Source organism: Tamandua tetradactyla, chromosome 2, assembly GCF_023851605.1.
Source record: "Tamandua tetradactyla isolate mTamTet1 chromosome 2, mTamTet1.pri, whole genome shotgun sequence".
In the NCBI taxonomy this organism is placed as follows: domain Eukaryota; kingdom Metazoa; phylum Chordata; class Mammalia; order Pilosa; family Myrmecophagidae; genus Tamandua; species Tamandua tetradactyla.
In genome coordinates, this window is record NC_135328.1 from 130,707,664 (window position 1) to 130,719,919 (window position 12,256).

The 12,256-nt window shown below is 54.0% G+C and overlaps 2 protein-coding genes across 4 annotated transcripts; one reads left to right on the forward strand and one right to left on the reverse strand.

Annotated features, from left to right (window-relative positions):
• The first annotated feature begins 60 nt into the window (after nucleotides 1-60).
• On the forward strand, nucleotides 61-4,593 carry CIMIP2A (ciliary microtubule inner protein 2A). 3 transcript variants are annotated; one of them, XM_077148914.1, is made up of 7 exons: nucleotides 61-208; nucleotides 2,465-2,679; nucleotides 2,786-3,030; nucleotides 3,137-3,263; nucleotides 3,505-3,599; nucleotides 3,842-3,959; nucleotides 4,327-4,593. In XM_077148914.1, the coding sequence occupies exons 1-7, from the start codon at nucleotides 90-92 to the stop codon at nucleotides 4,464-4,466; spliced, it is 1,059 nt and encodes a 352-aa protein (XP_077005029.1). In that variant the 5' UTR covers nucleotides 61-89; the 3' UTR covers nucleotides 4,467-4,593. The 3 variants fall into 3 exon arrangements, with proteins under 3 accessions (XP_077005029.1, XP_077005031.1, XP_077005030.1); XM_077148916.1 differs by having other exon boundaries at nucleotides 2,930-3,030; XM_077148915.1 differs by having other exon boundaries at nucleotides 66-208; nucleotides 4,378-4,593.
• On the reverse strand, nucleotides 4,459-6,894 carry TUBB4B (tubulin beta 4B class IVb). Its single transcript, XM_077148913.1, has 4 exons — nucleotides 6,698-6,894; nucleotides 6,290-6,398; nucleotides 6,106-6,216; nucleotides 4,459-5,682 (listed from the first exon to the last, which is right to left on the reverse strand). The coding sequence occupies exons 1-4, from the start codon at nucleotides 6,752-6,754 to the stop codon at nucleotides 4,622-4,624; spliced, it is 1,338 nt and encodes a 445-aa protein (XP_077005028.1). The 5' UTR covers nucleotides 6,755-6,894; the 3' UTR covers nucleotides 4,459-4,621.
• Between the last annotated feature and the right edge of the window lie 5,362 nt (nucleotides 6,895-12,256).

A 12,256-nucleotide genomic window follows, 5' to 3' on the forward strand; every position in this document is an offset into this window, starting at 1 on the left:
AGGCCACAGCCCCGGGCTAGGCCCAGGCCAGGTGATGCCAGCAATGCTGGCCCCTTCACAATGGTTGCTGGGCAACAGGGAGGCAGAGCATGGGGTGGGGTTGGGGCAGACACCCAAGAAAGGAGCTGGAGCCGGGACAGAGCTGTGGCATGATGACAGCTACTCAGAAACACGACCTCTTCACGCCAGAACCCCACTATATCCCTGGGTGAGAGCCTCGGGAGACTGTGGGCAGGCGGGGACAGGTGGCCAGCTGCAGGGGCTCCAGGGCTGGGTTCCCCAAAGCTGAGGGCCAAAGGTGGGAGTGCAGGGAGCTGGGGACAGTGGCCCTGAGGAGCTGAGGAGGCCTGGGGAAGAGAGCACTGGGCGGGGGTGGAGTTAGGGGGGTCCCTGGTCCCAGCTGCCCCTGGCCACGGGTTCGCCACACCAGGTGCCGGCATGTCTGCAAAGAGCAGAAACTGGGGATGCCAGGCTGCTGGCAAGGAGGGCTGAACTAACACCGACCTTGCTCACAACTCTCCGGGCTTGAGAGAGAGAGGAGCTGAGCAAACTCGTAGTGTCATAGAGGGGCGTGAACGCCATGTGGCCCCACAGGCGGCCCTGCATGAAAAACAAAAACAGCCCCCTGTACATGGTATATATGTGTGTGTGTATGCACATACACCTAGATGCACACACAGACTCCTCTGTGGATTGTGCATGTGCTCCTATATACACACATGGGCCCCTTTGTGGATTGTGTGTTTATGAGTGTGTACTCCTAGATGCACACATGGTCCTCTCTATGGATTGTGTAGTGTGTGAGTGTGCACCAAGCTGTATACTCACTTACATGTAAAAGGCTTATAAACAGAAGGAACCAAGCTGAATTCTTTTTTAACATTTTTTACTGTGAAATACAACATATATACAAAACAATAAATTTCAAAGCACACTGCAACAATCAGTTATAGAACAGATTTCAGAATTTGATATGGGTTACAGTTCTACAATTTCAGGTTTTTCCTTCTGGGTGCGCCAAGACATTGGAGACTAAAAGAAATATTAATACAGTGATTCAGCAGTCATACTCATTTGTCAAATCCTATTTTCTCTGTTCTTCACTTTTGATCTTTCACCAAATCTTTAGGAGTAACTGGGCTATATCCATTCTAACTTTTTCATGTTGGAAAGTGCTAGCCCTTCTGGGTTTCAGGACTTATCTGGCCCAGGAGGTGGTAGGTTCCTGGAAAGTAAACTTAGTATGTGAAACTTTTGTAGCATCTCAGATAGAACCCTAGGTGTTCTTCAGGGTTGGCAGGAATGATTTCGGTTGGAGTTTGGCAAACCATTTTAATATCTTGCTGAAGCTTGCATAAAAGTAGCCTCCAGAGTAGCCTCTCAACTCTATTTGAACTTCTCAGCCACTGATACCTTATTTGTTACAATTTTATTACCCCTTTTGGTCAGGATAGCATTGCTGATCCCACGGTGCCAAGGCCCAGCTTACCCCTGGGAGTCATCTCCCACGCTGTCAGGGACCCTGGGAATCAACTCCCACGCTGCCAGGAAGACTTTCACCCCTGGATGTCATGTCCCACCTCGGGGGGAGGGTAACGATTTTACTTGCAGAGCAAGTGAGAGAGAGGCTGCATCTGAGCAACAAAAAAGGTCCTCTGGAGGTGACTCTTAGCCTATAGGTAGGCTAAGCTTCTCCGCTACAGAAATAACAAGCAAGCTCTTCACAATGGCTACTTCTGGGGAAGAGAGGGGCTGCGTTTGCTGAGGAGTCCTTTGCTGGTTCTGCTTCATGGCTTACCTTTTAAACAAGACCACATTAGCTTTTGTGATTATTAAGCTGAAAGCAAACCACACTACCAGGTGGTCACCCCCCACCCCAGCAGAGCAAATGCTGACCCCCCTCTGGCTGCCAGGTCCCCCATGTTCCCCTGCTTGGAGCTCAGGTCCCCTCACCTTCTACCAGAAGCCCTCCCACTTGCCTCCCAGGTGCTGGTCTGACCCAGTTGTCTCCTGGCCTTCTGAGGGGCAGTAAGCCAGGCCAAACAGCACCCCCCACCATCTGGGTGGAGCCAACTTGATATAAGCAAGCCCCCGCCCCCACCCCCCAAACAGTGGTGCACCAAGCTCCATTGCCATCCCAGGCCCTGAGCTCCAGCCCTGCCTTTCAGCACTCATTGCCCGAAGGATGGGGCACAGGGGAGGAGAGGACACCGGTGGATGGTAGGTGGCACCCCTGTAACCCCTCACCTCCCACCCCCACCACCTGCCAGCCACCCTTCCGGTGTGTACCTGCTTGAGTGTCCGGAGCCTCACAGGTAGGTACTTCAGCAAGCCCCCTGGCACATGAGGCAAGGTCAGGGGCTGTGCCGCAGGTCTCAGACTATACGGGGCGACAGGCTGGCCCTGCAGTCTGCTGCCCGTACCCCTGCCCAGGCCCACCCACCCTGCCCCTCTATCCATGCAGCTATGCCGGCTTCTACCCGCAGCTGCGCTACCAGGTGGGCAACACCTACGGGCGCACCACAGCGCAGTTGCTCATGGACCCCAGCGTGCGCAAGAGCCCCTGCTCCGTGCTCTCCCCGCTGACTCGACCCAAGTTTATAGAAGACTTCAGCCAGTCCAAGCTGCCCCTGGTTCCCTGCAGGGAACTGACCCAGCCTTACATTCCGCACTACACAGGCGAGCCACCTCCCGCCTGGGCCCCCACACCCCTTGGGCCCTGCACCCCACCTCTCTGGGAACCCTGCCAACTGCCCACAGCTCACCAGCTGCCCTATGTGTACAGGTCTCAGGCCCCACAAGAACTTTGAGATCCTGGGCCGGTTCCCACCCCAGGAGGCGAATGCCCAGGGGCTGCCAGGCATGCTCAGGCAGGTCTCGGTGCCTGCAGGCTTCATGCCCTATCCTCCCTACCCACCATGCCCGCCAGGCACGAAATGGGACTTCGGACACCCGGGACTGAGGCTGGCATGGGGGGAGGAGGCCTGGAAGACCCCCTCCCCTGTGCCCCAGTCCTCGGAGCAGTACCAGGTAATAGGCAGAGCCCTGGGCCAAGTCTCACCCCCTCCCAGGCCTACAGGGCTAGGGAGTGACTTAGGCTGCTCTCTACCCCGCCCGCCTCCCCCTCCCCCACCAGCTGCACCACTACAGGAGGGACGAGTACCCACCCTCCCCCCACGGATCAGAGACGCTGGATGTGGGCAGGTTCGAGAGGCTGCCCCAGCTGGACCACCCTAACCTGATCCAACGCAAGGCCATCTCAGGTGGGGGCCAGGACAGGGTGACGGTAACCAGGCCAGGTAGTCCCATGGACCCCTCCTGTTCCTCAGCTACTTCCTGGAGCCCCAGCACCCCCGTGCCCACCTCCTCCTGGGCCGACTTCGAGGCAGTGGCCACTTTGTAGGGAAAGAGAGGAGCCACCACCAGCCAGCTTCCAGATGCACCCAGGAACCAGAAGGCACCCTTGGAGATGGTAGGGAGGCTCTGACTTTTCCCTCTTTCTAGGCTATGCTGGCTTTGTCCCCCGGTTTGCCTGGGTGATGGGGATGAATTACCGTGATGGAGTCACTCAGGCCATGGATGAGTTTGACAAGAGCCAGGTACAAGCCACCAGCTCCAGACCCCTGAGTGGCAAGAGCCAGAGGGGGCTGCCCAGGCTCCCCTGCCCCCCCACCCCCACCCCTGCACTGTGTTCTGCTTCTGTCCCCCTAATCCCTACAAGGTCTTGGCTTTGCTTGATGGAATAACTGGAAGCTCTGGCCTCCTGAGGCTCGCAGGCCGGGTCTGGACACCTGCTGGCTAAGTGGGGGCAGCAACTCTCAGTGCCTGCCTGTCTTATCAGTTCCTGTTCAGGAATCCCATCTGTGCTCTTGGCGAGAGGCTGCCCCAAACGCACTGGCCCAGCCACACCATCTACCGCAGCCAGGGCCTCATCCCCTTCTACATGGGCTTCATCCCCTGTGAGTAGTCCCCACCCCCACGTGCTGCTGGCTCTCAGACACCCCTTTCCCCTTACATTCCCTGCACAGGCAGCTGGGAGCAGGAGCAAGGGCTGGAGGCTCGGCCCACTTACCGGTGCTGCTCCACTGGCATAGAGACAGGTGTCTAATAGCTTCACAGCTGCCTCTGAAGGGCACCACCCCAGGGGGGACTGCCCACCAGGATCCCTGCCCCAGGGCCCACTGACACCTGACTCTTGAGCTTGTAAACTAAGCCAGCCCCCCATGCCCATTTTCAGATAGGCAGGGTACCCTCCACCCCCAGGATCTGAGCTCAGGGGAGCAGATCCCCCAACGAACCCACAGCCCATTTGCACGCTTGTTCCAGGCGGGAGCATGGCCAAGCCCAGGGCTTGCTGCAGCTTTGCTCTCCCCGCAGCCATGCAGGACAGCTATGCACTAACGTTTGGCAACAGCACACGGAAGGCCTTTCAGAAGGAAGGAGAGAGGCGGAACCACACACTATGAAAATGCTTTAATGGTGGTGGTGTCTGTACAGCAGGTGACATTGAGACAGGAAAAGAGTGCACAGCACAGTGAGACGTGGATACCAGAGAATGGGGTGGGAGTGAATAAAGAGTTCACACCACTTGCACACTTGACCAGCCATTGATTCTCTGGCTCTAGGCCACCTCCTCCTCCGCCTCCTCCTCAAACTCGCCCTCCTCCTCGGCAGTGGCGTCCTGGTACTGCTGGTACTCGGACACCAGGTCGTTCATGTTGCTCTCGGCCTCGGTGAACTCCATCTCGTCCATGCCCTCGCCCGTGTACCAGTGCAGGAAGGCCTTGCGCCGGAACATGGCCGTGAACTGCTCCGAGATGCGCTTGAAGAGCTCCTGGATGGCCGTGCTGTTGCCGATGAAGGTGGCCGACATCTTCAGGCCGCGGGGCGGGATGTCGCACACGGCCGTCTTGACGTTGTTGGGGATCCACTCCACAAAGTAGCTGCTGTTCTTGTTCTGCACATTCAGCATCTGCTCGTCCACCTCTTTCATGGACATGCGGCCCCTGAACACAGCGGCCACCGTCAGGTAGCGGCCGTGGCGCGGGTCGCAGGCAGCCATCATGTTCTTGGCATCAAACATCTGCTGGGTGAGCTCAGGCACAGTCAGTGCCCGGTACTGCTGGCTTCCCCGGCTGGTCAGTGGGGCGAAGCCAGGCATGAAGAAGTGCAGGCGTGGGAAAGGCACCATGTTGACAGCCAGCTTGCGCAGGTCGGCATTGAGCTGGCCGGGGAAGCGCAGGCAAGTGGTGACACCGCTCATCGTAGCTGACACCAGGTGGTTGAGGTCCCCGTAGGTGGGCGTGGTTAGCTTGAGGGTGCGGAAGCAGATGTCATAGAGGGCCTCGTTGTCAATGCAGTAGGTCTCATCTGTGTTCTCCACCAGCTGGTGCACTGAGAGAGTGGCATTGTAGGGCTCCACCACTGTGTCCGACACCTTGGGCGAAGGCACCACACTGAAGGTGTTCATGATGCGGTCAGGGTACTCCTCGCGGATCTTGCTGATAAGGAGGGTACCCATCCCAGACCCAGTCCCCCCACCCAGGGAGTGGGTCAGCTGGAAGCCCTGCAAACAGTCACAGCTCTCGGCCTCCTTGCGCACAACATCCAGCACCGAGTCCACCAGCTCTGCACCTTCTGTGTAGTGACCCTTGGCCCAGTTGTTCCCTGCCCCACTCTGACCTACAAGAGAGGGCAGCAGCCAGTCACTCTCAGGCCAGGCAAGCACCCCCAGTCACCACCCGCTGTGCCAAAGGGGCCAACAAGTGACTGTGTGAGGTGACCGGCAGTACTCATCCTGCAAGCATGCTCACGTAGGCCAAGCTGATAAGGCAGTTACAAGTCGGGCAATGGACCAAAGTCAAACCAGTCCCTCCCTCACAGGCAGCCCCTGCCAATACCCCAGGGCGCCATGCTGCGTCTCCAGCACAGCCTCCCCTCCCTCCCCGGGGAGATTCCCTCGGCAGCCGCCTCCCAGCGGACAGCTGGGCCTCCCTCCCCACATTGCTTGAGGACAGGGGATTGAGTGACGGGGCAGGGGGGTGCAGGGCGGCGGCGGTCAACACGGCTGGGACGGGCGGGGATGACCTTGGGGCGGCTACTTACCAAAGACGAAGTTGTCGGGCCTAAAAATCTGCCCAAAGGGCCCGGAACGCACCGAGTCCATGGTGCCCGGCTCCAGGTCCACCAGCACGGCGCGCGGCACGTATTTGCCACCTGGGGGCGGCAAGGAGGGTGTCAGCGGGGGTGGGGCCACAGGGCGGGAGCGGGGGCGCGGCGCGGTCCCTACCGGTGGCCTCGTTGTAGTACACGTTGATGCGCTCCAGCTGCAGGTCGCTGTCGCCGTGGTAGGTGCCCGTAGGGTCGATGCCATGTTCGTCGCTGATCACCTCCCAGAACTGCGCGAGACGCGGGCGGGCCGGCGGGCGCAGGGCTGAGTCACGCCGGCCGGGCCGCGGGAGAGACCCCGCCCGGGACGGACGGCCCGGCCCTGCCCAGCCCCTCCGGGCTCCGCCCCGCTCCCCGTCCCCCGCCTCCGGCCACCGCCGCGTCGCCGGGTTCCTCGAGGCCGCGCCCGCCCGCCACCCGGAGACCGCAATGCGGGGACGCCGCCCGCCCGACCCGCTGCCGCCATCTTTTCCGAGCCGGAACCGCTCGCCCGAGTCCGCGCAGAGGATCCCGCATCCGGGCCGCCCACCTTGGCGCCGATCTGGTTGCCGCACTGCCCGGCCTGCAGGTGCACGATCTCTCTCATGGCGGCGGAGGCGCGGTCGTCAGGACAGCCTTGAGAATAGGGGAGCGAGCACGCAGACTGCTACAACCGACGCTCCGCGAGTCCTTATATAGGGGCTGTGCCCGCCCCGCCGGCCATGTATTGGGCTGCCAGAATGAGGCTGGCAAGAACCCCGCTTGGATTGGCTGCGACCCCGTCCATCGAGCCGCCTAAGGCCCGCCCTCCCCTCCCCTTTCGCTCTTTATTGGCCAACCGCGGCTTCTGCTCTTCCTATCAAAATGCCCCCTTTCGCGCCGCAGTGCTCTTCCCATTGGGTGTTTCAAATGATTGATTTGTTCTCTCATTGGTGGATTCGGGGAACAGGCCGACAGGCTGGCTCTATTGGCTGAGAGGGGCTAGCGTCTTGGTAACCGCCGCAGTGCAGCGGCCGTGGGCGTGCGCGCGGGCTTGGGGCGCGGGCGCGGGCTTCCGGCAGGGATGGGAGGGGGCGGGGGAAGGGAGGGGGAGGGGGGCCAGTGGCTTTGCTCTCGGGTGAGTTGCGCATGCCCCCGCTTCTCTTGCGCTGCCCTGGCAGCTGTCTGGGATGCGGGGCTCTCAGGTCAGGGGGCTCCGGCCTGGAGGGGGGGTCCCACCCCCCACTACCCCCGCCTGGATGGGGGCGGGCGCGCGGTCCGCGGAGGCCCGGGGCCCAGCCCTTGGCAGCCACACGCAGTGTTGTGGCGACGCGCTGGCCCCACGCCGGTCGCCCTGGTGCCGCTGCCCCAGGAGCGCACAGGCCGCCTGGAGACGGGCGTGGACGGGCCGGGCGGGTCCTGCGCTGCCCTGACCTGGGACTTGGTTTGTACTTGGAGAAAGACTGTAACCGAGAAATCAGGATTTAAGGGATGATTTTAATTACTACATTGTTATATAAATGTTCCTTTTCACTTTCTGGTATATGGGAGTAGTCACGGAAGTGCCTGAACTCTCTAAATTGTATCCCAGCTGCCTTGAACTCTAATTGTTTGTATAGCCCTTATCTTCAGCGCCTGCGATTGTAAAAACCTTGTGACTAACCGTCTGTACCTAGATGTCCAGTTTTTCAACTTTAGAGTCTTGTAATCACTAAGGAAAGTGTTTGCTGGCTGATACTGAAGGGTCTTGGGTCTTTCTGGAACTAATGCACCCCCAAGTTCCAAATGATCTTGATGGTTGAAACTGGCTTTAACCTAAGTGGGCCCACCTGACAGTAGCTTAGACCTGTAACCCACAAGTTACCTGTACCCAATTCCACCATTTTCTTTCATGCATTTAGTGACTAAGCATGTAATCAATCTGCGCATGCTCAATAATTAGAGCACCTGTAATTACATCATCTGGGGCCATAGTGCTTATTATCCTAAACCCTGCCCACTTTTTCTCTAACAGAACTACCTGAATTACTGCAGTTAGGAGAGACAGATTTTGGGTCCTTAGTCCATCTGCTCTCCTACTATGTGTGGTAATAACTCTTTCTTCGAAACCCTGGTTTCTCAGGAATTCTCAGGAATTGGTTATTGAGCGTGTCAGGCAGAAGAAGGCAATTGTTATGTTCTCCCATAACAATTTGGTGACCATGAAGGGACGAATGCCCGGAGCTCTGGAGGCCCAGCAGAGCAGCTGTAAGCCAGGTAGCTGAGCTGAGCCTTTTGCGGCCGCCGGACTGAATTTAACCTAAAGGCTCAGCAACCGGGGTTGCTCTGCTCTGCCGGCACTCCAGAGGCTTTTGCTGCTCCAAGAAAGCTTCAAAGAGAGGAACCATTTGCAGTTCCAGGTCTGGACATCTGACTGGGTGAGTGGGTCATCAGGGTAAGTGTGGGTCGGGGAGTAAATAGGCAGTTTGAGTCCCCTGACCTAGGCCTGGGTCATGCTTCCAGAACAATCCCCAGTGCTCTGGCTCCTACACCTTCTGATTTGGGGTACCTTACTGAACAAAGTCTGAAGCCCTAACCGAATCCAACAATTAACTGGTGTTTAATGAAACTACGTGAGCCTGTTTAAGTGCTAGCCACCGTGTTATCTAAGTATTGGTTAATTGTTAAATTGGTGTGCTAAGAGTTTTATGCCTGTTTAACTGTTAATGATGTATTTGGTGTGTGTTCTGTACAGGGTTTGAGGCCCTGCCTAAATTTGTCTATTGATTATACTCCTGAAAAATGAGTAATCCAACAATTAATTGGTATTTAATGAAGTTAAGTAAGCCTGCTCACATACTAGCCAGTGTGTTACCTGGGTATAGTAAGAGTTGATGCTTGTTTAATTGTTAGTGGGTGTGTTAAGCGTTTAATGCCTGTTTGTTGGCTGGTGTAGTCAGTTATTAATTGATGTATTCCTGCATTTGTATTGGACAGATGTTCCTAAGTGGTTACTTATTACAGAAATTATTTTAAAAAGGGGACCTTTGGGCTGTATTGGAAATTGAAAAGATTTTGGTTATGAGTCTATAAAAAAGGTTTTATTTCTGTTACATAATTTGGCCTCAATATGATTTAAAATGAAAACACTGCCATTATAGTTATTACAGTTAGTTTTGCAAAAAGATAGAAATGGGATGAGATAATACATTCAATCCTTTATGTGTCCCTCTCAGAAGTATTTCTGTGCCTCTGTTTTTTGTGTAACTAATTTTCTATTTGTTTGTATTCATTTTCAATGTATATTCTCATACCTCCAGATGGAAATTGCAAATTAATAAGAAAATTATTAAAGAGTTCTATTTGAACTACTTAGAAATAATTAGGTGCATGATATAAATATATAAATTTATATGTAAAAGTATAAATTCTGAAGTAAAAGGGTAGAAAGAGAAAAAAGCTGTGTGAATGGTAAGATTCAAAACCTTAAGGGGTATAGAAAAAAAAATAGGGATAACAGAGGTTAAAACATAGATGGAAGTGCTAGTGGTCAATGGGAGGGAGAGGTAAGGGGTATGGTATGTATGAGTTTTTTCTTTTTATTTCTTTTTCTGGAGTGGTGCAAGTATTCTAAAAAATGATCATGGTAATGAATGTACGATGACATTGTGAGGCACTGATTATACACCATGTATGGAATGTTTGTATGTTAAGAAAGTTTGTGTTTGTATGTTGTTTTCTTATATGTCAATTTAAAAATTATTTAATTAAAAAAAAGATTTAAAACCTTAGTTTTGTAATTACTATAAACAAACCGGGACATTAGAAAGACTCCTGGAGGCCTGGGAAAGATAGAACTATAAAGCTTCCCCACCTGGGGAATTCCTGGCATTTTTTTTTAAGCAACAGAGGCTCCCAATTTAATAAGCCAAAGCCTCAATTTTGAGGCTTGCCCTTATGAAACTTATTTCTGTAGTGATAAACTGAACCTACTTAGAATTAGTGCCTAAGAGCCGTCTCCAGAAAATCTCTACAGTTGCTCAAATGTGGTCTCTCTCTAAGCCAAACACGGAACTTCCCCCCCAACGCGGGACATAATTTCCAGGGGTGTAAGCCTGGAACTGGCAGCATGAAACGTAACTGGCCCTGCCATTGTGAGACATAAGTTCCAAGGATGCACCGGGCCCTGATATCATGGAAGAACTGACCAAAAGGGGGAAAAGAAATAGAGTTTCAATGGCTAAGAGATTTAAAATCAAGTCAAGAGGTCATTCTGGAGGTTACTCTTAGGCAAATTTCAGCTAAATATTGCAAACTGCCACAATATGGTGTGGTAGTTAGATTCAGTTGTCAACTTGGCCAGGTGAAAGCACCTAGTTCTGTTGCTGTGGACATGAGCCAATTGTAGGTGAATCTCATCTGTTGCTAATTATATCCGCAGTCGGCTAGGAGACGTGTCTGCTGCAATGAGTGATGTTTAACTTAATTGGCTTGTGCTTAAATGAGAGAACGCAATGTAGCACAGTCTAGCAGCTTGGCATTCCTCATCTCAGCACTTGCAGCTCAGCTCGGGCCCTTGGAGATGGAGAAAGAAATCACCCCGGGCAAAGTTGTTGGAACCCAGGGGCCTGGAGAGAAGACCAGCAGAGACCATCCTGTGCCTTCCACGTAAGAAAGAACCTCAGTGGAAAGTTAGCTGCCTTTCCTCTGAAGAACCAACAAAATAAATCCCCTTTTATTAAAAGCCAATCTGTCTCTGGTGTGTTGCATTCCGGCAGCTAGCAAACCAGAACAGATTTGGTACCGGAGAGTGGGGTACTGCTGCGGTTTGCAAATGCCAGATATGTTTGAACGGTGTTTTGGATGGCTAAGGGGAAGACTTTGGAGGAACTGTGAAGAGATTGATGGAGAAGTCTTGGAGGGCTTGAAGAGACTGTTGGTGTAAATGGAACCACCGCCAATCTTGACAAAGGACACAAAAGGGAGAGATTGGAGTTTGCAGAGTGAGAACCGTGGAAGTTCGGGTCTGAAGCCAAGAAACCTCGGCCAGGAGAGTGGACCCACCTGTATGTGTGGAGAGGGTGAGTTTACCCTGAAGGGTGAGGATGAGTCTCCCCTCTCATTGCAGTGGAATAGTTGTGCAGCCTCGGGCCTTGGAAAAGGCGTAGCACGCTCCTTGGGGGACTGGGAGAGCCTGGCTGCCACCATGTGGAGGGGTTGAGCGTGCGCCCCAGAAATGGCAGAGAGCTCAGGGGTGGCCCTGATGCCTGGAGAGAGTGGAGCCCAGAGGTGGTCTCCTCGATGTTCCCCGAGGTTGATTTGGAAAGAGGCCGGCCACTGCATAGGCCCTTGGAAGGGGTGGGACTGCCGCTTTCTACAGCCGAAGGATAAATGACTTTCAGACTTGGAAATCCAATGGTGTTTGCCTGCAGATCTTCCTTCCAATTTCTCCCTATGGAAACTATCCTCCTTTGCATATTGGCACCGGACTTATTTTGAGATTCACAGGTCCACAGCCAGAAGAGAATATTTTGCACCTGTTTAAGGTGATGTGAGTAGCTGCCAAGTTGACAAGGGGTGGACATGTGGTAGTTAGATTCAGTTGTCAACTTGGCCAGGTGAAAGCACCTAGTTCTGTTGCTGTGGACATGAGCCAATTGTAGGTGAATCTCATCTGTTGCTAATTACATCCGCAGTCGGCTAGGAGGCGTGTCTGCTGCAATGAGTGACATTTAACTTAATTGGCTTGTGCTTAAATGAGAGAACGCAATGTAGCACAGTCTAGCAGCTTGGCATTCCTCATCTCAGCACTTGCAGCTCAGCTCGGGCCCTTGGAGATGGAGAAAGAAATCACCCCGGGCAAAGTTGTTGGAACCCAGGGGCCTGGAGAGAAGACCAGCAGAGACCATCCTGTGCCTTCCACGTAAGAAAGAACCTCAGTGGAAAGTTAGCTGCCTTTCCTCTGAAGAACCAACAAAATAAATCCCCTTTTATTAAAAGCCAATCCGTCTCTGGTGTGTTGCATTCCGGCAGCTAGCAAACTAGAACAATATGGCAAACCCCCAACCCCCAGTGTTCCTGGAAACCCTGAAAGATATCCCATACTCTATAAAGTTTTACTTACTGAGTTTGTTTTTCAGAGACTTGAAAC